The sequence below is a fragment of the Dama dama genome, chromosome 30 (assembly GCF_033118175.1).
Source record: "Dama dama isolate Ldn47 chromosome 30, ASM3311817v1, whole genome shotgun sequence".
Taxonomy (NCBI): domain Eukaryota; kingdom Metazoa; phylum Chordata; class Mammalia; order Artiodactyla; family Cervidae; genus Dama; species Dama dama.
This window is the reverse complement of record NC_083710.1, coordinates 38,683,096-38,709,137: the sequence shown is the minus strand read 5'-3', so window position 1 is coordinate 38,709,137 and position 26,042 is coordinate 38,683,096. Positions and strand designations below refer to the sequence as shown.

General features: G+C 42.9%; 1 protein-coding gene across 2 annotated transcripts in view; it reads right to left on the bottom strand.

Annotated features, from left to right (window-relative positions):
• The window catches only part of MICU2 (mitochondrial calcium uptake 2), a 62,767-nt gene extending 47,539 nt beyond the window's left edge, over positions 1-15,228 (bottom strand). For both annotated transcript variants that reach the window (XM_061133567.1, XM_061133568.1), the window contains exon 1: positions 15,010-15,228. In XM_061133567.1, the coding sequence (XP_060989550.1) occupies positions 15,010-15,213 (204 nt within the window). In that variant the 5' untranslated portion in view covers positions 15,214-15,228. The remainder of the gene's footprint in view (positions 1-15,009) is intronic.
• Between the last annotated feature and the right edge of the window lie 10,814 nt (positions 15,229-26,042).

The following is a 26,042-nucleotide window of genomic DNA, read 5'->3' as shown; positions in this document are numbered from 1 at the left end:
GATAAGCACTGGTGAGACCGTGGAGAAAGGAGAACCCTCTTATACCACTGGTGCGGATGTAAACTGTGAGGCCACTGTGGAGAAAGAAAGGAGGTTCCTCAAAAAATGAACAATTTCACTTCTAAAGTCACTATCTCTAATAGAAATCCGAGCTTCCAAGGTCACTGCTCGTTATTCACAAGAGTCAAGGTATGAAAAGAACCCAGGTTTCCATCAACAGATAATGGATAAAGAAGATACTGATAAACAGGATAAACCCAAGGCGAAACACCCCAAGACACATATTAATCAAATTAACAAAGATCAAACACAAAGAACAAATACTAAAACCAGCAAGGGAGAAACAACAAATAACACACAAAGGGATTCCCATAAGGATAACAGCTGATCTATCAATAGAAACCCTCCAGGCCAGAAGGGAATGGCAGGACATACTGAAAGTAATGAAAGAGAATAACCTACAACCTAGATTACTGCACCCAGCAAGGATCTCATTCAGATATGAAGGAGAATTCAAAAGCTTTACAGACAAGCAAAAGCTGACAGAATTCAGCACCACCAAACCAGCTCTTCAACAAATGCTAAAGATCTTCTCTAGACAGGAAATGCAGAAAGGTTGTATAAACGTGAACCCAAAACAACAAAGTAAATGGCAACGGGACCACACCTATCAATAATTACCATAAATGTAAATGGGATGAATGCCCCAACCAAAAGACAAAGATTGGATGAATGCATACAAAAACAAGACCCCTATATATGCTGTCTACAAGAGACCCACCTCAAAACAAGAGACACATTCAGACTAAAAGTGAAGGGCTGGAAAAAAATATTTCACGCAAACGGAGGAGACCAAAAGAAAGCAGGAGTCGCAATACTCATATCAGATAAAATAGACTTTCAAATAAAGGATGTGAAAAGAGACAAAGAAGGACACTACATAATGATCAAAGGATCAATCCAAGAAGAGGATATAACAATTATAAATATATATGCACCCAACATAGGAGCACCACAATATGTACAGCAAACGCTAATGAGTATGAAAGAGGAAATTAATAGTAACACAATAATAGTGGGAGACTTTAATATCCCACTCACAACTATGGATAGATCAACTAAACAGAAAATTAACAAGGAAAAAAAAAAAATTAACAAGGAAACACAAATCTTAAATGACACAATGGACCAGCTAGACCTAACTGATATCTATAGGACATTTCACCCCAAAACAATCAACTTCACCTTCTTCTCAAGTGCACACGGAACCTTCTCCAGAATAGACCACATCCTGGGCCATAAATCTGGTCTTGGAAAATTCAAAAAAATTGAAATCATTCCAGTCATCTTTTCTGACCACAGTGCAGTAAGATTAGATCTCAATTACAGGAAAAAAATTGTTAAAAATTCAAACATATGGAGGCTAAATAACACGCTTCTGAATAACCAACAAATCATAGAAGATATCAAAAAAGAAACCAAAATATGTATAGAAATGAATGAAAATGAAAACACAACAACCCAAAACCTATGGGACACTGTAAAAGCAGTGCTAAGGGGAAGGTTCATAGCATTACAGGCTTACATCAAGAAACAAGAAAAAAGCCAAATAAATAACCTAACTCTACACCTAAAGCAATTAGAGAAGGAAGAAATGAAGAATCCTAGGGTTAGCAGAAGGAAAGAAATCTTAAAAATTAGGGCAGAAATAAATGCAAAAGAAACTAAAGAGACCATAGCAAAAATCAACAAAGCTAAAAGATGGTTTTTTGAAAAAATAAACAAAATTGACAAACCATTAGCAAGACTCATTAAGAAACAAAGAGAGAAGAACCAAATTAACAAAATTAGAAATGAAAATGGAGAGATCACAACAGACAACACTGAAATACAAAGGATCATAAGAGACTACTACCAGCAGCTCTATGCCAATAAAATGGACAACTTGGATGAAATGGACAAATTCTTAGAAAAGTATAACTTTCCAAAACTGAACCAGGAAGAAATAGAAGATCTTAACAGACCCATCACAAGCAAGGAAATTGAAACTGTAATCAAAAATCTCCAGCAAACAAAAGCCCAGGACCAGATGGCTTCACAGCTGAATTCTACCAAAAATTTAGAGAAGAGCTAACACCTATCTTACTCAAACTCTTCCAGAAAATTGCAGAAGAAGGTAAACTTCCAAACTCATTCTATGAGGCCACCATCACCCTAATTCCAAAACCAGACAAAGATGCCAAAAAAAAGAAAACTACAGGCCAATATCACTGATGAACATAGATGCAAAAATCCTTAACAAAATTCTAGCAAACAGAATCCAACAACATATTAAAAAAATCACACACCATGACCAAGTGGGCTTTATCCCAGGAATGCAAAGATTCTTTAATATTTGCAAATCAATCAATGTAATACACCACATTAACAAATTGAAAGATAAAAACCATATGATTATCTCAATAGATGCAGAGAAAGCCTTTGACAAAATTCAACACTCATTTATGATTAAAACTCTCCAGAAAGCAGGAATAGAAGGAACATACCTCAACATAATAAAAGCTATATATGACAAACCCACAGCAAGCATCACCCTCAATGGTGAAAAATTGAAAGCATTTCCCCTGAAATCAGGAACAAGACAAGGGTGCCCACTCTCACCACTACTATTCAACATAGTGTTGGAAGTTTTGGCCACAGCAATCAGAGCAGAAAAAGAAGTAAAAGGAATCCAGATAGGAAAAGAAGAAGTGAAACTCTCACTGTTTGCAGATGACATGATCCTCTACACAGAAAACCCTAAAGACTCTTCCAGAAAATTACTAGAGCTAATCAATGAATAGAGTAAAGTTGCAGGATATAAAATTAACACACAGAAATCCTTTGCATTCCTATATACTAACAATGAAAAAACAGAAAGAGAAATTAAGGAAACAATACCATTCACCACTGCAACAAAAAGAATAAAATACTTAGGAGTATATCTACCTAAAGAAACAAAAGACCTATACATAGAAAACTATAAAACACTGATGAAAGAAATCAAAGAGGACACAAACAGATGGAGAAACATACCGTGTTCATGGATTGGAAGAATCAATATTGTCAAAATGGCTATTCTACCCAAAGCAATCTATAGATTCAATGCAATCCCTATCAAGCTACCAACGGTATTTTTCACAGAACTAGACCAAAGAATTTCACAATTTGTATGGAAATACAAAAAACCTCGAATAGCCAAAGTAATCTTGAGAAAGAAGAATGGAACTGGAGGAATCAACCTGCCTGACTTCAGACTATACTACAAAGCCACAGTCATCAAGACAGTATGGTACTGGCACAAAGACAGAAATATAGATCAATGGAACAGAATAGAAAGCCCAGAGATAAATCCACGAACCTATGGACACCTTATCTTTGACAAAGGAGGCAAGGATATACAATGGAAAAAAGACAACCTCTTTAACAAGTGGTGCTGGGAAAACTGGTCAACCACTTGTAAAAGAATGAAACTAGAACACTTTCTAACACCATACACAAAAATAAACTCAAAATGGATTAAAGATCTAAATGTAAGACCAGAAACTATAAAACTCCTAGAGGAGAACATAGGCAAAACACTCTCCGACATAAATCACAGCAAGATCCTCTATGACCCACCTCCCAGAATATTGGAAATAAAAGCAAAACTAAACAAATGGGACCTAATGAAACTTAAGAGCTTTTGCACTACAAAGGAAACTATAAGTAAGGTGAAAAGACAGCCCTCAGATTGGGAGAAAATAATAGCAAATGAAGAAACAGACAAAGGATTAATCTCAAAAATATACAAGCAACTCCTGAAGCTCAATTCCAGAAAAATAAATGACCCAATCAAAAAATGGGCCAAAGAACTAAACAGACATTTCTCCAAAGAAGACATACAGATGGCTAACAAACACATGAAAAGATGCTCAACATCACTCATTATTAGAGAAATGCAAATCAAAACCACAATGATGTACCATTACACGCCAGTCAGGATGGCTGCTATCCAAAAGTCTACAAGCAATAAATGCTGGAGAGGGTGTGGAGAAAAGGGAACCCTCTTACACTGTTGGTGGGAATGCAAACTAGTACAGCCACTATGGAAAACAGTGTGGAGATTTCTTAAAAAACTGGAAATAGAATTGCCATATGACCCAGCAATCCCACTTCTGGGCGTACACACTGAGGAAACCAGATCTGAAAGAGACACGTGTACCCCAATGTTCATTGCAGCACTGTTTATAATAGCCAGGACATGGAAGCAACCTAGATGTCCATCAGCAGACGAATGGACAAGGAAGCTGTGGTACATATACACCATGGAATATTACTCAGCCATCAAAAAGAATTCATTTGAATCAGTTCTAATGAGATGGATGAAACTGGAGCCCATTATACAGAGTGAAGTAAGCCAGAAAGATAAAGAACATTACAGCATACTAACACATATATATGGAATTTAGAAAGATGGTAACAATAACCCTATATGCAAAACAGAAAAAGAGACACAGAAGTACAGAACAGACTTTTGAACTCTGTGGGAGAAGGTGAGGGTGGGATGTTTTGAAAGAACAGCATGTATATTATCTATGGTGAAACAGATCACCAGCCCAGGTCGGATGCATGAGACAAGTGCTCAGGCCTGGTGCACTGGGAAGACCCAGAGGAATCGGGTAGAGAGGGAGGTGGGAGGGGGGATCAGGATGGGGAATACGTGTAACTCTATGGCTGATTCATATCAATGTATGACAAAACCCACTGAAATGTTGTGAAGTAATTAGCCTCCAACTAATAAAAAAAAAAAAAAAAAAAAAAGAAGATACTGATACACACCCATACCACAAGATGACAAACAATCTTCAACCTTGGACAAGGAACCCTGCCATGGGTAACAGTACGGACGAACCTGGAGGGCATTAAACTCAGTGAAATAAGCCACATACAGACAGATACTACACAGCTCACTTATCTGTGAAACTGAAATAGTGAAACTCATAGAACAAATCAGATTTGTGGTTGCCAGAGGCTGGGGGGATGGGGAGATGCTGGTCAAAGGGTATGAAGTGTCAGTTATGCAGGCTAAGTCCTGGAGGTCTAATGGACAGCATGACAATGCACATATATTATACTGTACATACAATACTGTGTCGTGTGCCTGAGGTTTATTAGGAGGGTAGATCTAAGTGTTCTCGCCACACACCCACACACCACAATGGTAACTTCGTGAGGTGGTGGATGTTAATCAGCTTGACAGTGCTGACCATCTCATAGGGTATACAAATAAGGCATCAAGTGGTACACCTTAAATATATACAATTTTTATGTCAATTACACCTCAATTAAAACTGAAGGATAATGCAAAAAGCCCCTTCCTGGAGTGCTGGTAATACCTTGGGCATGGGAGGAACTGCATTCTCACTGCCTCCTCTCTGGGCATCACTTCCACTGGCCCCTGCCTAAGCCACAGGAGCCGTGTGTGATTCTGCCTGAGCCTGCAATTCTACCAGACTCCAGACAGGTGGGAGGCAGGGAGATCAAAGGTTGTAAGGGGATTTACCCTCCAGTCCAGCTCCCATCTCCCCTTTGGTTTCTGTGCCCAGACTTCTGTGCCTCTCTTACGCCAGCCACCTGCCCTCACCTGTGGAGTCCGAGCCACACCCAGGTCCTTAGGACGCTGACTCTTCCAGAAACACTGACCAGAAACACTGATTGTGTAAACCAAACCATTCTCTCCCTAAGAGGAAATGAGTCAGTTGTTAAGACACAGATCTTGTTGTGTGTAAATTGTTAGTGTAATCAATAGTATACAAAAATGTGTGCCACACATTTAACATCAAAATAGTTTATTGATACAGTTGCTTTTAGTGTAGGTCAGGGTTATTTTCCAAATTTAAAAATAATTTAGGACTTGCCTGGTAGTGCAGTAGTTAAGAAGCCGCCTGCAATGCAGGGAACATGGGTTCCATCCCTAGCCTGGGAAGATCTTACAAGCCTTGGAACAACCAAGCCGGCGCACCACAACCACTGAGCCTGTGCCCTAGAGCCAGGGACTCGCAACTGAAGCCCTTCTGTCCTATAGCCAGGGCTCCTCAACAAGAAAAGCCACTGCAATGTGAAGCCCCTGCTTACCACAATTAGAGAAGACCAACAGAGCAACAAAGACCTAGCGCAGTCAAAATAAGTTAATTTTAAAAAATTTATTAAACTTGAGGTTTACAAGTTGAAGGATCTCAATAACTGGAATGAAAATACATTTTATTTTACTCTAAAATTAATTTTGATATTTTAATGTGATGGCTCCAGACAAAAGCTTGCTGTATAAAGACAGGTTTAAGTATTAACAACATGAATTAAAAATTAAATCTCGTACACAGTAATAGGTGGAATGTTCTGAGACAAAGGAATATCTATTACTGTCTCATAGATTTCATCAGCTCATTTACCCATTCAATAAATACTTAGCACACCTACTATGCACAAGACTCTTTTCCAGGTCCTTGGGATTTGGCAGAATACAGCAAAGCTTCCTATGTACTTAGGTTTCCTACTGGGAACACGGCATATGTCTCTATAACCCTAAGTGTGTAACTGAATATACACATGACATTTAGTAACTCAGCTGAATCTGAACATTTCTGGATACTGCTGGTCTATTATTTCTACAAACGCTAATCAAATCAGGTAGACAAGGTCACTTTGTTACAAAATGCAGTTCATTTATTCACTCTTTGGGCAAACATTATGTAATTGTGAATGTTTTATGCACCAAGAATACAGAGATGAAAAAGATAAGAGGCTATCCTTCTAAGACAGAGACAAAAGAAACAAGTAAATAAAACAATTTCAGGAGGCAATAAGTTCTATAAAAGAATAACAGATTAAATGTTAAGGAAAGCGTCCAAGAATTTATAAATACAAATAAACAGTATCAAATGGTATCTGACATGTATAAATCTATAGAATAAGGAATTTGGATTTACACAGAATAGAAAACATTTATATAGTATTACGGACTAGGTAGGGCTTCCCTGGTAGCTCAGACGGTAAAGAATCCGCCTGCAGGGAAACCTGGGTTTGATCCCTGGGTTGGGAAGATCCCCTGGAGGAGGGCATGGCAACTACTCCAGTATTCTTGCTTGGAGAATTCCATGGACAGAGGAGCCTGGCAGGTTACTACAGTCCATAGGATCACAAAGAGTTGGACACGACTGAGCGACTAAGCACAACAACAATGGACTCAGTTATACACAATAATTTTACTTTAAGCATAGTGGACAAATTTTTCATTAAAAAGCAAACCCCAAAATCCTACCATAAAGTCAGGGAAACATACTCGATATCACACATAACTTGAAAATTGTAAGGCCAAAAGTGTAAAAATTTAGAGGATAAATGAAATATTCAATCAACAAATCAGTAAGAACAAATAAAACATAACCGTTCTCAACTTCGAACTGTAAAGAATTTTGACTTTTTCTCTTCCTCCTTCTGGTTTTAGGCCTTATTATAAGCATAATGAAACCATAATCACAGAAAACTAGCCAATCTGATCACATGGACCACAGTCTTGTCCAACTCAATGAAACTAAGCCATGCCGTGTGGGGCCACCCAAGACGGACGGGTCATAGTGGAGAGGTCTGACAGAATATGCTCCACTGGAGAAGGGAATGGCAAACCACTTCAGTATTCTTGCCTTGAGAACCCCATGAACAGTATGAAAAGGCAAAATGATAGGATACTGAAAAAGGAACTCCCCAGGTCGGTAGGTGCCCAATATGCTACTGGAGATCAGTGGAGAAATAACTCCAGAAAGAATGAAGGGATGGAGACAAAGCAAAAACAATACCCAGTTGTGGATGTGACTGGTGATAGAAGCAAGGTCCGATGCTGTAAAGGGCAATATTGCATGCTGCTGCTGCTAAGTTGCTTCAGCTGTGTCCAACTCTGTGTGACCCCATAGATGGCAGCCCACCACGCTCTGCCGTCCCTGGGATTCTCCAGGCAAGAACACTGGAATGGGTTGCCAATTCCTTCTCCAATGCAATTGCATAGGAACCTGGAATGTTAGGTCCATGAATCAAGGCAAATTGGAAGTGGTCAAACAGGAGATGGCAAGAGTGAATGTCGACATTCTAGGAATCAGCAAACTAAAATGGACTGGAATGGGTGAATTTAACTCAGATGACCATTATATCTACTACTGTGGGCAGGAATCCCTTAGAAGAAATGGAGTAGCCATCATGGTCAACAAAAGAGTTCTAAATGCAGTACTTGGATGCAATCTCAAAAATGACAGAATGATCTCTGTTTGTTTCTAAGGCAAACCATTCAATATCACAGTAATCCAAGCCTATGCCCCAACCAGTAACGCTGAAGAAGCTCAAGTTGAACGATTCTATGAAGACCTACAAGACCTTTTAGAGCTAATACCCAGAAAAGATGTCCTTTTCATTATAGGGGACTGGAATGCAAAAGTAGGAAGTCAAGAAACACCCGGAGTAACAGGCAAATTTGGCCTTATAGTACGGAATGAAGCAGGGCAAAGGCTAATAGAGTTTTGCCAAGAGAATGCACTGGTCATGGCAAACACCCTCTTCCAACAACACAAGAGAAGACTCTACACATGGACATCACCAGATGGTCAACACTGAAATCAGACTGATTATATTCTTTGCAGCCAAAGATGTAGAAGCTCTATACAGTCAGCAAAAACAGACCGGGAGCTGACTGTGGCTCAGATCATGAACTCCTTATTGCCAAATTCAGGCTTAAACTGAAGAAAGTAGGGAAAACCACTAGACCATTCAGGTATGACCTAAATCAAATCCCTTATGATTATACAGTGGAAGTGAGAAATAGATTTAAGGGACTAGATCAGATAGACATCGTGCCTGATGAACTATGGACGGAGGTTCGAGACATTGTACAGGAGACAGGGATCAAGACCATCCCCATGGAAAGGAAATGCAAAAAGGCAAAATGGCTATCTGAGGAGGCCTTACAAATAGCTGTGAAAAGAACAGAAGCAAAAAGCAAAGGAGAAAAGGAAAGATATTCCCATTTGAATGCAGAGTTCCAAAGAATAGCAAGGAGAGATAAGAAAGCCTTCCTCAGCGATCAATGCAAAGAAATAGAGGAAAACAACAGAATGGGAAAGACTAGAGATTTCTTCAAAATTAGAGATACCAAGGGAACATTTCATGCAAAGATGGGTTCGATAAAGGACAGAAATGGTATGGACCTAACAGCAGCAGAAGATATTAAGAAGAGGTGGCAAGAATACACAGAAGAACTGTACAAAAAAGATCTTCACGACCCAGATAATCACGATGGTGTGATCACTCACCTAGAGCCAGACATCCTGGAATGTGAAGTCAGGTGGGCCTTAGAAAGCGTTACTACGAACAAAGGTAGTGGAGGTGATGGAATTCCAGTTGAGCTATTTCAAATCCTGAAAGATGATGCTGTGAAGGTGCTGCTTTTAGTACGCCAGCAAATTTGGAAAACTCAGCAGTGGCCACAGGACTGGAAAAGGTCAGTTTTCATTCCAATCCCAAAGAAAGGCAATCCCAAAGAATGCTCAAACTACTACTACTAATGCTCACACAATTGCACTCATCTCACACACTAGTAAAGCAATGCTCAAAATTCTCCAAGCCAGACTTCAGCAATATGTGAACTGTGAACTTCCAGATGTTCAAGCTGGATTTAAAAAAGGCAGAAGAACCAGAGACCAAATTGCCAACATCCACTGGATCATCGAGAAAGCAAGAGAGTTACAGAAAAACATCTATTTCTGCTTTATTGACTACGCCAAAGCCTTCGACTGTGTGGATCACAATCAACTGTGGAAAATTCTGAAAGAGATGGGAATACCAGACCACCTGACCCAGCTCTTGAGAAACCTATATGCAGGTCAGGAAGCAACAGTTAGAACTGGACATGGAACAACAGACTGGTTCCAAATAGGAAAAGGAGTACGTCAAGGCTGTATATTGTCACCTGCTTATTTAAGGTATATGTAGAGTACATCATGAGAAAGGCTGGGCTGGATGAAGCATAAGCTGGAATCAAGATTGCTGGGAGAAATATCAATAACCTCAGATATGCAGATGACACCACCCTTATGGCAGAAAGTGAAGATGAACTAAAAAGCTTCTTGATGAAAGTGAAAGAGGAGAGTGAAAAAGTTGGCTTAAAGCTCAACATTCAGAGAACTAAGATCATGGCATCTGGTCCCATCACTTCATGGCAAATAGATGGGAAACAGTGGAAGCAGTGGCTGACTTTATTTTTTGGGGCTCCAAAATCACGGCAGATGGTGACTGCAGCAATGAAATTAAAAGACGCTTAGTCCTTGAAAGGAAAGTTATGATCAATCTAGATAGCATATTAAAAAGCAGAGACAAAAAATAAATAAATAAATAAAAAGCAGAAACATTACTTTGCCAACAAAGGTCCATCTAGTCAAAGCTATAGTTTTTCCAGTGGTCATGGATGGATGTGAGAGTTGGACTGTGAAGAAATCTGAGTGCTGAAAAATTGATGCTTTTGAAGTGTGGTGTTGGAGAAGACTCTTGAGAGTCCCTTGGACTGCAAGGAGATCCCACCAGTCCATCCTAAAGGAGATCAGTCCTGGGTGTTCATTGGAAGGACTGATGCTGAAGCTGAAACTCCAGTACTTTGGCCACCTCATGCGAAGAGTTGACTCATTGGAAAAGACCCTGATGCTGGGAGGGGTTGGGGACAAGAGGAGAAGGGGATGACAGAGGATGAGATGGCTGGATGGCATCACCGACTTGATGGACATGCGTCTGAGTAAACTCCAGGAGCTGGTGTAGGACAGGGAGGCCTGGAGTGCTGCGATTCATGGGGTTGCAGAGTCGGACATGACTGAGCAACTGAACTGATAAGCATTTATAATATCAAAATGATTCAGACAAGTTCTACCCTAAGTCTGATCTTACATGTCACTAGAGATTTACTTAGTGACATAGAGATTTGTTTTCATCAGTTTTGGTTTACCAAAACTGTTTTGATTTGTTTCTAGTTTGCAAAAACAAAATACAATAAAAACTAAAAACTTTTACATATTATTGAAATTCCAGCAGGAAGAAAATAATTTTGCCATTGCAACTCAAAAATTCTAGAGTTCCTAACTGCTTTCCCCATGAGGTAACTATATATATATGGGGGGGGTGTGTGTGTGTGTGTGTGTTTAACATAATCAAGGCTTATTAAGGACTTCTATCCTTTTAAAGCAGAATGGCTTGGAATAATAAAATAATTTTGTCTTCTCCCTTCTATCATGTCTTATCTCATTTTACTATGCCAGAATCAAATACAATACTTAAAGAGCATTACTACTAAAACCTAGAACAGTTTTCAAATATACTAAAGTGTTTCGGAGGAAGCAGCTTACATAAATGTGACTGGTAGGCTGACATGCTCTGGAGGATCTCTGAAAGAGGCAATATTATGTTGTCGCCCAGATGTCACCACTGGTACAGGATTCCTGTAGGAGTCGTTTGCTTCAGGCCACGTCACTTTCACCAAAGACCTACACTGGTACTCTTATCTGCTAACCAAAAAAAATCTGAAGAGGAATTTTGCTTTTATGAAAAAAAGGCAAAAATCAAAAGTAGTGCTCAGCCTTTTTCCATGAACCGTCACAGGGGCAGCGCACACCCCAGGCAGCAAGAGCGGCCCCGCCAAGCTTCCTCCCTGGAACTGCACTCAGCATCTCAGCATCAGGTGCCAGAGCTCGAACTGTGTCTGTGAACATCTGTGACTCAGCTCCATTTATTCCATGTATCTGTGAGCAAGATGTGTTAAGGTAACTGCTCTTTCATTTTACACCATTCCAGCTTACAAAAGATTTCAAAGGAATGCTCTACTTTTAGATAGTGGCGGGGGGGGGGGGGGGGGGGGGGGGGGGGGGGAGGGGAGTGAACCTGTATTATTTTCTGAAACAATTACATTTTACACAAGATTCCAGCAACTCAGACTCTGCAAATTTATCTTTAAACGTCTTTCCAATTCATCCACTAATTGAGCCATTACCAACTCTCCTGAATTACTGCAAGTTTCTGATCTCACTTTCAATCCACTCCCTTCAAAAAAGTCTCCATACTCTTTTTTCCAAAGGTGAAAGCCAAACTTGCAATATGCGTAATTCTTGATTTATGCACTAAATAACATGAGACAGTGGCAGGCTGAATAAGCTCTCTAATTTCAAAGAAGCATTACGTTGAGATATCTGTAACAATGGTATCAGAATAGGAAAATATCTGAGATTGCTCTTGATGACAGCTACTGTTAACACTTCTGCATCTAGTTGCCTACACTCACAATTTAAGAAAATGTTAAGTTTATAGGTCACTGAAAACAAAAATGTCATCTTTTTCTATTTAAGTTCATGTGCTAAGTTGCTTTAGTCGTGTCTGACTCTTTGTGAGCCCAAGGACTGCAGCACTCCAGGCTGCTCTGTCCATGGGATTTTCCAGGTAAGAATACTGGAGTGGGTTGCCATTTCCTTCTCCAGGAGATCTTTTTGACCCTCGGATCGAACCCGTGTCTCCCACATTGCAGGCAGATTCTTTAATGTCTGAGCCACCAGGGAAGCCACAGACTCCCTGAATTCTAGGCCTGTATTCTCCGGGGAACATTTCTGACCATGAAGGTTAGCAATCTCCAGGATGGCTGCCTGCTATCCTCTAGATAAAAACTTTTTTCTGACCTGATGGTACCCCACCACTGGTTCTGAACCTCATCTTCTATAGCCCAGGTCTTACCAGTCCAATCCTTCTCTCCAGACCGTGGCAATGCTGTCCCTGTGCCTGCAATGCTCACCCCCTTCTCCCTGCCCTGTGAACCCTGTTCATCCCACAGGTCACCACTTCAGGACACCAGGCTTGGTGTGCAGGGCTCTTCCAGATGCCCCCAGAGCACCAGCATTTATCACCCCCTCACCCTGTATTAAGGGAGAAGGCAATGGCAACCCACTCCAGTACTCTTGCCTGGAAAATCCCATGGGCAGAGGAGCCTGGTAGGCTGCAGTCCATGGGCTCTCCAAGAGTCGGACACGACTGAGCGACTTCACTTTCACTTTTCACTTTCATGCATTGGAGAAGGAAATGGCAGCCAACTCCAGTGTTCTTGCCTGGAGAATCCCAGGGACTGCAGAGCCTGGTGGGCTGCCATCTAAGGGGTCCCACAGAGTTGCACATGACTGAAGTGACTTAGCAGTAGCACCCTGTATTAAAGTTTTTAAAGTTCCCCCCTCACATTAAACTGTGAGCACTTGAAATGTGTCTTGAACTCCCAGCTCTTTGCATTCTGCCTGGCACAGAAGCAGCACTTCGAGGATTGTGGAAAGAAGAAAGAAGGGAAATTCCAATCTATCTGCTATTTCATGACCTCGAATTCAAGCCTGAATTCCTGACTAACCCTCACAACTGCAAGCACGGGTCACAATGGAAACCGGAAAAGTGCATGAGCGAATGGATATAAATTCACTTTTTTGGAGAAATCACTTAATGTGATGACTAGAAATGAAGGACATCATGACTATTATTAAAACCATGTTAAGAATTACCACCTCGCCACACTAAGTAAAATAATTGTATAATACATATTGCTGTGTCAAAAGCACGTGTAGCTCAGTAGTTCTAGACCGTGCACAAGTGACTCCAAAGTGGTGGTGGTGCTGCGGCTGGCAGAGCAGCAGTCGGGGCAGCAGAGGGATGGACAGGCCCCTTGTTTCAAGGACGGAGGAAACAGGCAGGTGAAGCTCGATGCCATACTGTGACTACAGAGGGCTCAGAATAACAAAACTTAAAAATGTGGATTTTATCCTAGAAGCATGAGGCTCTAATGGTTTCTGAAGAAGGGTACAAGATGTGGTTAAAGTGACACTCTTGGGAAGATTAACTAAACAGGATGAACTAAAGGGATGAAACAGAAGCAGAGAAACCAAAGATGAACAGCAAACTGAACTGCTTGACACAGGATGAACAAAAATGCTACAAAACGCTGTTAGATTCTTCCTCCTGGGATCAGAAATGGTATGAGGATGGGGGAAGAGTTATTGCACGTATTCACTTTGTGGCATCTTAATTTAATACAAGTAAAAATACTGTCAATATTTAGTTTTAAGTCACGAGGCCAGCTTTCCTCTCTTGTTGAATCCTGACTGTTGAGTCTATCAGAACTCAAGGCCATTAGAAAGAAAAAATGTAAGTCTAACCACAGAAAAAGATTACTGCTTTTAATTTTCAAAAATATTCACACACAAACTTTACTCTCAAAGCTTCAAATGTTTTACGTGGAAAATTAATGCGGAACCAGGGAATATGACCTTTACTTTCACACACGGCAGTTTTAGAAGAAACGTCTTTAGGTTGGTACTTAGAGCCCGTGGAAGCACACAGGTTTATAACATGCAGCAATGTTCCTGACAGTTGACCACGAAACCAGCAATCACGAACCGACCGACTTTTAGGGCGCACGCTTTCATTATTAAAGAGTTACTGCTGGCACAGGTCGACCACCTGGCGGTCCTGCGGGCCGGGGCGGCCTGCACCGGACACGCCCCCACGTCCCCGCGGGTAGACGGCTGCCCCAGGGCCGCTCCAGACGCCCACTCCTCATCCCCACCCTCCTCGTGCCCGAGGAGGCTGACTAACCCTCACAACTGCAAGCACGGGTCACAATGGAAACCGGAAAAGTGCATGAGCGAATGGATATAAATTCACTTTTTTGGAGAAATCACTTAATGTGATGACTAGAAATGAAGGACATCATGACTATTATTAAAACCATGTTAAGAATTACCACCTCGCCACACTAAGTAAAATCACGTGAGGATGGGGGAAGAGTTATTGCACGTATTCACTTTGTGGCATCTTAATTTAATACAAGTAAAAATACTGTCAGGCTGAGGGGCGCGGCGGGGCTGCCGGACTGGGCCCGTCCCGTACCTGAGCTAGGACGGTGAGGTTGCCCTGGGGCGCCGCCACGTTCACGCGGCCGTGGTACCACGCCGCTCCCGCTCCCGCCACAGCCACGCCGGCCACTGCCGCCGCCACGGGCCCGGGGCCCGGCCAGGCCCGTCGGCCGGCAGCGAAACCCCGCCGCAGCCTTTCGCCCAAGGCAGCCAGACGCGCACCGCCCGCTGCCGCCATCTTTGCGGAAGCGCTCCGAGGCGGCGCTCGCGCCGCTTCCCACGGCGTCCCGAAAACTCGCGCCTGGCAGCGGTGTCGCGAGACCGAGGCACTCTCCGCCCCGCCCCCGAGCCTGCGCACCTTGCTGTGGGCGGGGACGGGGCGGGGCGTTCCCGGGGGCGTGTCCGAGATAGATTAGGCACGCCTCCGGGGCAGGGACACGGTGAGACGCGTGAGGTCCTTGCGCGTCCGGTCAGACCCAGCCGGGCCTGGGGTCGCGAGTCGGGGCTGGGGGTCTGTGGTCCGGCGCGGTGGCTGTGGCCGCAGTGAGACGGAGCCTCTTCCCGGTGGGCGTGATCAAGGCGGTGCTGTGAGCGGAGGGGCGTGCCCTGCGGGTCGTGGGGACTGAGTGGGCTCTACCTCCTGCCGGCCGCTGTCCAGAATATCCTGAGTCAGAAAGCCACCCAAGCTCTGCAGGCTTCCGCACAGGCCTTCGGGCCTCAGAAACATTGTTTCTTGTAAGAAACATTGTGTTCTGTTGTCTCTCCGTGGCAGTCAAACAAGCTTTTAAAAATGCGTATTTTTCAGTTGTGGTGGAATGTGTATGCCACTACCATCTGAACTATTTTTTAGCGCACAGTTCGGTGGCATCAAGCACATTCATGTTGTGCAACTGACACCACCATCATCTCCAGAACGTTTTTCATCTTGCAAAACTGACAAACCAAAAAGTATCTTCCCGTCTTTTTTTCATCCTTCTTATCCTTACATTCTTGTCTGCTCTTCAGGTTTTGCTAAATCATGTCCCATCCCAGCAGTCTAACTTTGATGAAGTAATTTTTAATGAGGCGATCACTCTTTGCTGAGTGTTGGATTTAAACTCTCCGAACCGAATAAAGTGTTTGATGATGTGTATTACTCCACCTGGCCCCAACTCAGATGCTGCACACCTCACGTGTCCCTCATCAGGGACCCAGGTGTTTCCCTGAGTCCAAGGGCAGCCTTGGGGCAACACCTCAGTCCTGGCCATTCCCCTGCTCATAAGAAATGATTTAGCTGAGGCAGATGACTTGGCTTTGTTTTGTGGTCTCTGATCCTCCATTCTTTGGTCTTTACTTTTGGGAGTAGATTTACTTAATAAACTTGGGTTCAGCCTCTGAAATGTCCCTGAGCCATCGGAAGCTTTACTTGGGCATGCAGTAACTTACAGCCCACAGCCAAAGGTGCCAGGATTCCTCATCACATAATCACTGCCATCTTGAAGTTATGCAAAACAAACCCCAAACCAAAAATAAAGAACAAGTGCCACACTAAATCTAATGTGACCACTTAATTCCTTGGATCCTCTTGTCGTGATCTGCCCTTGGTTCTTGCTCCCTCTTCCTTTGCGAGCTTGTCTCAATTGATCTGCAGTTGGAGCTTCTTCACTTTTCCAGCTGCTGGAACCACTTTCTGCGTCCTTCCCAAGGTGGGCAGTGGAGGGGACTCGAAGTGCACAGCTGTGTGGGCCAGACCACAGGGTTTGCTTCCCGCCTTTGCTGGGATCATCACTGTGATTTGGGACGAATTACCTAAACTCCTTGAGTCTCAGTTTTCTCAGCCGTAAACAACTGCCCCATGGTTTGGGGTTGGGGTGGGGGCATTGCATGAGCCGTCCAGGGGAGCGACTAGACAAATGCCCTGCAGACTCACCCCATGTGTCAGCTGACCCTCTTGAAGATTTGGCTCATTTTCGCCTTCTGATCACAAATGAGCTTGACCGAATGTCCATGAGTCCAGATGAGTCCATAATCCAGGTTAGCCTGGCTAACTGGGATCCTTCTGCTCTTCCCTATCTGACTGACTCCTACCAGACCTCTGGGCTGGTTTTCACTTCTAATTCTGGTAGCTCTTGATAATTCTGGTAGCTTTCTGGTAGCTCTCAGGAAAGCATATGTCATGCTTTTCTGAATCATTGATGTCTAGCTCGTTTCTGTCCGATGGTAATTGTGTGATTTCTAGGATATATGTACATCCTGAATATACTAAAGTTTATGCTTGATTTCCAGGAGCCACAGTTACAAAATGTAGTTATGTATATGAGAGTGAAAGTCACTCAGTCATGTCTGACTCTTTTGCAACCTCATGGTCTGTAGCCTGCCAGGCTCCTCTGTCCACGGAGTTCTCCAGGCAAGAATACTGGAGTTGCCATTTCCTCCTCCAGGGGATCTTCCCAATTCTGGGATTGAACCTGGGTCTCCTGAATTGCAGGAGGATTCTTTACCATCTGAGCCACTAGGGAAGCCTCCAAAGTGCTGCCTAATTCACAGTTCTCTACACATTTAATGAAAGCTGTTATACAGTCATGGCCCCAAGCCCCAAGTAAGTGCTCTTATCTTCCTATTAGAGTATTTGGTGTGTTTAAAACCATTGTATTTCTGCCATAGTCTGACATCTTCATGGGTGAGGATATCTTATTTTTCTGTATCCTCAGAACAGAGCACCATGTCCAGCACATATTAGACATTCAGTGAAGGAATATGGGACTGAGTGATGAGTGAATGGGGCAAATGAAGCTCTGTTGTGCCAATTTCCACTCTTTGGGGGTCAAACATACAGAAATATACTGTTCCCTTTGTGTAATTTATTTTCCAGGACAAAAACCTCATTTTTAATTTTTGTTTTCTTTTGCTGAAAATCTTTCAACTTATTTGAAAAACTGTGTTTTGTGATTATGATGATGATGATTTTTTTTTTTCATTATGTGCCCAGACCTCTAGAAGTCTCATTAAAACTTAATGCATTCAAACTTTTCTTCTGCAGAGGAAACACGTTCTTATAATAGAGCCGATCTCTAGCCGACTAACCATTCTAAGTATGCAGTCTTCCCTGGCAGCTGCCGACATTTGTCTGAACACATTGAATGTATTGGTCTTTTCAGGCTCCAGCTTTGTTCATTTCTTCTTCACCAGCTGTAGAGAAAGTCCTTGGCGGGGATGTATGTTCAACCTTGTAGTTTATATACCAATCCCCAAATACAAGCCTGCTGCTAAAGCTATCAGGTTTATACTATTTTAAATGGGACTTGGAGAAAAACAGAGTATAAACACTGTTTCAAAATATCATTCTTTTTTAAAAAAATTTGGTGGTGGTTGTGGGAATGCGTGGGGTGTAGCACTTGGAATCTTAGTTCCCAAACCCAGGATCCAACCCATACCCCCTGCAGTGGAAGCACAGAGTCTTAACCACTGGACTGCCAGGGAAGTCCTCAAAATATTCTTAATTCACTTCCTCTGTGCTCCTTTTTTGGTAGGAGGAACAAAAGTTTTATGGCAGAAAAACTGTGCTCAAGGGGGGTTTCTTTCACTGATGAGACCAAGCCTGAATTTCTAAACAGGGCAGGGTGGCCATGGACTGTTGTACTGACCAGAGGAGGAAGAGGGTGGTAGGTGTGAGCAGCGAGGAAGGCGTCCAGGGAAGTAGATGACTCAGTTCGGAACTCAGGAAGCCAGAGTGTTTGGATAGGGAAATCCTCCAAGACCGGAGGAGCACCAGGTTGAGAGCCTGGGAGTAGGGTAGATACAGTGGGTGGCTTGGGGCCCAAGGGCTGGTTAGGGCTACCTTGGAGTGGCTTGAGGGCCTCTGGGGGGTCATGCAATAATCTCCACCAATATATAGACCAGTGGTCAGCTCTTTTGACCCCTCTACATGTTTGTCTTTGGAGTATCCATGCCTCCTCTCTGGTATCCCTACCACCTGGTCTCCTCTGCAGCTCAGATCCTCTCTGCCTGGAGATTGTCTTCTGCCTGTCCACATTCTTCCTGGCCTCTCTCACCCACTGTCCCATGGGCCTCTCTAAATTATCTTCCCTCCTGCCTACAATCAGACTTTGATTTTCTCTGGGTTGCTGGCCTTGAACAAAAGAGATCACCTAGCTCTTCTTATTGAAGGCATTTGTTCTATCATATTTCCAGTTAAAAAGATGAAGTTATTAACTCAAATGCATCTTTAATCCTAGCATGTGTGGGGAAGAGAAACAAAAACTGTTATCCTGATTCTGAAAGATTGTTTACTGTGATATTATAGAATAATGGGTGCAAAGATTGACTATCTCAGGCGGAGGAGAAAAAAATATGGAGGGTCTCAAAAGATAAATGAAGGAGGTTGGACTCAGTCCTATAGTAATAGAGTAAACAGCATTTGAATGGACATTATAAAGAGCGATTGCTTGGAATAGACAGAGGTTAATCTATATTTATGGTAGATAATTATGTAGCAGAAGGCATGAATCATCCTCAGAGGCCCTCGATGAGTCAAAAGAATCACTAATTATGTCTTTTTTGTATGGTTCGGGGCCGTGGGTAAAAATATCTGGGTATCGTGATTGATACCAGCATGTGTAGAAATAGGTCAAGATTAAATCTTTCTGACAGTGAAAAAGCGGTGCCAAGAGTTGCATTTTCAACGTCTTTCAGATCCTCCTCTGCTTCTCATTCCCTCCCCATCACCACCTCACGCTCTCCTTACCACGGGCTTTGATGCTCGCTGGGGTCTCTTACCAGAGGCTGTTGCTTCTCCTCTTTTTCTCCTCTGAAGCATCCCATAGATCTATGTCAGACCAGTCTTCCTCAAACATTTCTTTCACCATACTCCCATTAGCTGTGCAACTTAACCTTCCTAGACCTCCGTCTCCTGGTTGGAAAATGAGGAGATTACTTTCCGTTTATTTTTCCAGTTCTAAAATTCTCACCGTATGCCACTCCAGAGTGGCTTTGCTTTTTCATTTGGCAAATAATACTAAGTGTGGAATACATGCCAAGCAGAGTGCCATGCCCTAGGCATGCAGACACAGCCCCTCCTGGTGCCTGTCACGGGCAGGGGGTCTCCACACACTGATTTGCGCCCCTGTGCTGAGAACTTGTGAAAGCATGTTCCCCCCATTTGTGTATGTTTGTTTCCTAAATCTACATATTTACAACTAAACGTTAACAGGTTCACCTAATAAAAATTTAAATGATCATCTAAACATGAAATAGTATTTATAAAATTTTAATTTTATTATTAAAGATGCAGTGAATGTTTTGCTCTCTCTAAAACTGTTAATATTATTTTAGTGAGATCAGTATGATTGAACTGGATTCATTAACTTAGAAAGTCTTGATTTAAGTTTAGAAAGTCTTGATTTAAGTTTTATGAGCTAAGAGATACAAAGGTCTAGTATTCTCTTCAGCTAATGCAGACATTAGTCTTTAATGACTGTCATAGCTCAAAAAGATATCTCACAAAAAAATATTAGTTCGAATGGAAGAAGTGAGTGTCTTATTAATGAAAGGGATGAAGTCATGATACTTGTGTCCTTTTAAGCTTTTATTATGAAAAACTCAATATATATATATATATATAAAATTAGAATAAAATAATGGACCTCCCTGTACATGTAACCTGACTTCAACAGTTACCAACTCATGACCTATTTTATTTCACCCATATCTCCTCCATTTCCCCAACTAGGTTATATTGAAGTAATTCTCATGCTCATATAATTATATTGTACATAATTCATCATGTATTCTTATTTTTAAAATATATATATATATATATATATATATATATATATATATTTATTTGGCTGTGCCAGGTCTTGGCATGCAGGATCTTCCATTGAGGCTCTAGTTTCCTGTCCAAGGATAGAACCTGGGCCCCCTGCATTGGGAGTGCAGAGTCTTAGCCACTGGACCACCAGGGAAGTCCCTCATCATTTATTTTTAAAAGATGAACACTCATAAGGAGTCCATATACCAATTTTTTTTTTCATTTTGTATTTCTTAATAATGTTTGTAATCCAATGAACACACAAAACTTTACTGAGGAAAAAATGCTAGGAAGTTAGGGGACCCCAAGGTGATGAAAAGAAGAAGAGTGAGTAAAATGTCTTGTGCAAGCGTGTGTCCCAGCTCCACTGGCCAGGAAGAGCTGAGTGCAAGTGATGAAGTGTAGTAATGAAAGACTGACAGCACAGTATTTGAAGTTGCGAGCGGGGTTTTCTCTAGAGAATACGTTTATGGAACAGACTGTCCATAAACTGTGTGTCTGGGATATTGTTTTCAATTCAGTTATAATGTCTCCGAAGTTCTGTATATTCCACCGAGAAAGAAAACCAACACTTGTTTTTCCTCTGCCCCTTTTCACCTATAAACTGTACATCTCAAGCACATCAAAGATGTTGACTGGAGAAGAGCTGAGAAAGAGGGCATGCCCACACAGATGAGCAAGAGGAGGATGGGGACAAGAACAAAAGCCTCAATGAAGTATTCCTTGACCCCAAGATTTCAGCAGAAATTTCCAAGTCTGTGATATGTATTTGTGTGATCAAGGCACCCAGAAACCATAGATGTCTTCAACTGTGTATTAACAAAAAACTAAGGCATTATGTTACTACAAAAGCTTCGCTACTATTATTGTTTCAAAATAAAAAATATTTCAATTTCATTATGCTTTCCCATCCCCCAAGGGCAGGTCTGTTGTTTCTCTGTCTTCTGGCTATGTGACCGTGTGGCCTTGTCCTGTGGAGGCCGGCGGGACGCAGGGTGGTCACTTGGCCGTGGAGTCGCAGGTCCTTTCAGAAGCTCCCTTCCCTGACTGACTAGATTTTCCGAGTTTCCTTTGTCCTTCAGGGACTCAGAAAGATACACGGAGGGGGTCAGTGTTCAGCGGCTTCCCTTGATATGACAGTGACTCCAAGGGGTCAAGGCATGTTGGGAACCCGCTAGGGAGGGTGGGAACGAGGGGACAGGTGACCCTCGGTAACTCATCTTGAGCACAGTGGACTGATGGCTGGACACGTGGGGACCCACTTGACCGATGGGGAGGTGACACAGGTGGACTTGAGTGATTGTGCCTGGCTGACTACGCCTTCCTGGCCGTCACCACCGTAACCTCCGCCAGTTGTGAGACTTTCCATGGTGACCTTTGGGTGTCCCCCCGCCACACCATGGGGCCGTCTTCAGAATCTGAGCCAATAACTCAGGTCTGTGAGGTCCCGTGCAGAGCAGCCACTCATGTGGGGCTGGTTGTCAGGATGGGGGCAGTGGGGTGTAGAAGAGCCTGCCCAGGGGGAGGATGGGGCTGCTTCTGGGCTCCTTGGGGGAAGGGGTGACCCCGCAGGCCTGTCCTCAGGGAGACAACCATGGGTGGGGGCAGGCTTGCCAGTTCCCGCCGGGCTTTCTGAACTAAAACACCAGGCTCAAGAGGCTTTTGTGCTGTGACTCTTTGAGGGTCTGTCTCCTGGGGTGCCTGAGATGTTTGGTGAGTCTTGGCTGGCACGCCTGCTGGGTGGACGGGGTGGGGGGGCACTTGCCTTTAGTAGAGGGGCTGGGGTTGGGAACCCCATCCAGAGCTGGAGGGGCAAGTGAGCCAAGTCAGCAGGAGCCCGAGGGTGTGAATGCTGAGCCACGTGGGAAGGCTTGGAGGCTGCCATGTATTTCCCATCGTTGGGATGACGGTCGGGGTGATGGCCAGGCTGGCAGACACTTGGCAGCACCGCTGGCCGGTGGTGTCCGTGGGGGTCGTTGGCTGCCCTGGGCAGCTTACACACGGCCCCATGTGGACAAGCTGTGAGACCATGGCTGGGGCCTGGGGTGAGTGAAGATGGGGGGCGGGGAGCTTGGCTGACTAGCGCTGCTGGCCACCCCGCCCGGGTCCCACTGTGACACAGCAGCGTCCCACCTTCACCCAGCCTGCCGGGTCTGGTCACCATGCACAAAAGGCCAGTGTGCTGACCCCAGGCCACAGCGACGGGCAGGGCAGTCTTATCACAGGGCCGGGCAGGGGCACTGGTGATGTGAAGCCACGTCCCCCTGGGACTGTGGGACTCCCTAACTTTCTGTTGGCTTGAAATAAAGCGGCACACGTGCTTCTGTGTCGTCTGAGCTGTGGGCACTCTCCTTTGTTACAGCAGGTCCAGCGTCGTAGCCTGGCATTCCCAGCTGTGGCCAAGACAGTCTTACAGAACCACCGAATCCCGTGTCTGTCCCCCACTGGGTCATTTGGGCAATGAGACGTGGTCAGGCCTGTGTGTCTGGCCGACGCTGTGTCAAAAGAGCTGGTTCGTGACCACTCTGAGCCAAGGCACTTGAGAGCCAGGGAACCATACCTTCTTGCTAAAAAGAATAAAAATAAATCACTTTTTAAATGTTTTTTAAATACCTCAAATACTTTCAGATAAAGGATCTGATATAAACATATTTAAAAATATAGAGACTTTTACTGTTATCTGTCATATTTTTCAGTTAGGATATAAAACTAAAGTTTTAACAGGTTTTCTAGGTTTTCTGGTAGCTCTCCTAATAATATCTAATAACTATTTCTTGGTTGAGGAATAAAGATGCCAGTATTGTTAGTGTTGATTTAAAAATGTTAAATTTAAAATGGAATCAGATGGGGAAAATGGAATAGAAGTTAGGGAAAGGAAAATTATAATACTAAATAATTAAAGACCAGACACAAACTGTTAAGTATATTATTTAGGGTGCACATGTATTTTGTTATATATATGTTTTTCTGTATTTTAGTTCAAATGATCTCAGTGTGTATTGCAATCTTCTTGCAAAAGAAATATTTTGTTTCTCACTCAAACATAGAATGTTGAGAAGCATAATAACTTATTTAGGCAGAAACATAGTGTTTACAGATTTCATTAAGTATCTTTTTTATGAAGTAAAAAGAGAGAAGTTTTGAGATAGCCCATGGGACATTTTTTACTAATCTAAGAATTAAGTATGTTTTTCCCTAGTGCAAACATCAAAATCTTAATGGCTCCAGAGAAGCAGATACTGAAATTGTGATTTTTTTTTCAAAAAAGGTGACAGCAAGGATGAGTTTCACGTCACAATGAGTGAAAATGTGATCTGTGATCTGACAGTAGCCATATCTGACCGTCGATGCTCAGGTAGCCGCGCTCAGCTAGAGTCAGGGCCGCTAGGACAGACAGACAGGAGGTGCTGCAGACACTTCTTTCATTCCCTGGATGGTCGTGATGTCCCTTGGGGCGGGCACTGAAAAGTAACGCTCTGGGTCCCTGTTACCTGCTAAGTCCTTAAAGAGCTGCCTGCAGCTTCAGAAAGATACACCATGTTTGAAAGCTTGGCTTTTGTGAATTGCCAGAAAACAAGTATATATGACCATGCAGTATGTGTGTGTGTGTGTGCACAAATGTGTGTGTGTGTGCATGAGTGTGTGTGTGCAAATGTATGTGTGTGTGACATTTACTTATTTGTGAATAAACATGTTTGTTTGAATTTGTTTGTGTAAAGTATCTTTTTGTACATGGTAATATAATGTGACTAGAGGGTGTCGAATTCAGGAATAAAGGATTACTTATCCGTATATAACACAGAATATAAAGCCGTAAACTGGATAGTATAGATCTGAGGCATTCTTGGGGGAAAAAAAAAGAAGGTACCCTTTGTTAAAATTTCACAGTGCTTCTTTCTTTAGGAAGCCTTATCAGCGTTCTAAATCCTTTTCCTAGCATGTGTGAGATTCTTCAAAAATACTTTCCTCAGAGATCAGAATTCTACATTTCAGATTGGGTTAAATACATTTTATAATTCGTCCTGCAGCTGTCGGAGCTATAACGGAGTAAAGTGAGAATTGCTTTTTAGGGCGTATTTCTCAACAGAACAGTTTTGAAAATGAAACCAAATCTTCACGCTGCACTTGACATTGGAATTTGAAGTTATTTTTACAGGCTCCACTGCAGTCTCTATGTGAAACATTAAAAATGTATGAGAAAATAGTAAGTAAATAGTTAAAACAATTTTCTTTCAGCATCTCATTCAGTAAATAAAAACCAGCAGTACAAATGATACCTTGCTGTTTCTGTATTTATGCTTTAACCAAATAACACATTTTCTTGTGTAAAATGTTTTCCCCCTTTTAATTATAGCCAGATTCACAGCCTCTGCAGGTAGAGCTTTCCTTAACTTGAAAGAATGTTTGTTTTAAGTGGGGATATGTGACAAACCTTCAAGGAAAACCACATTTTCTCTGAAATGCAGAGGGGCGTCTAAATACAGCTCCAAGTCCCAAGAACATTGAGGGATTGGAACATTTTCAGGTGTCCCTACTGGGGACAGATCTGCTTTCAATTTTGCAAAGCAGTGACTGTATGAAATCACTGAAGCTGGACCCTCCTGCTCCCACCCGAAAAAAAAAAAGTCTTCCAATTCATGGTAAAGCCCAGGAAATAAGGACAGGCCACAGAGCCGTTGCAACAGAACTGGGTCCAGCCTCGTGTTTGTCTTCGACTTGCAAGGCCTTTGACCTTGGGCATCCTGGGGAAGCAGTGCACAGCGTTTTTGTCTCCTTCTCCATCCTCCTTCTGTGACCCCCCCCACCCCCATGAGCGCCTGTCCCTGAGGGCCTGGCCCTCTGACGGCCAGCTAATCCAAGGGAGGGATCTGCGAAGGGCTCTGTTCAGAGAGGGGGGTCTTGCTGACCCTAATCCCCACGACTCTGAGGAATCAGGCTCAAACTACAGCTTACGGATAAAGGATTTAGGTTCTTTTCCAGTGGAGACTGTTAAATGTCAGCCCCATGGTAATTCCGGAAGTCTTATAAAATAAGAGAATTTCTTCTGTGTCTGAGACAGCTTTGCTCTTGACATTAATCTGGCTGTGAACAATCAGTTGAGATAACTCACTGCCTTCAGACCAGCCTTGACATTAACCTGGGAATTGAGGATGTTGTAGCTGTGAGTCCTGGGTGACCCTCTTGGGCTTAGATGTGTGTCTCCATTGTCAGGCACAAAAGATCATTTGGGGACTGATCATTACTTTTTTGTGAAATTCTAAAGAGCCTGTGAGTCCCAG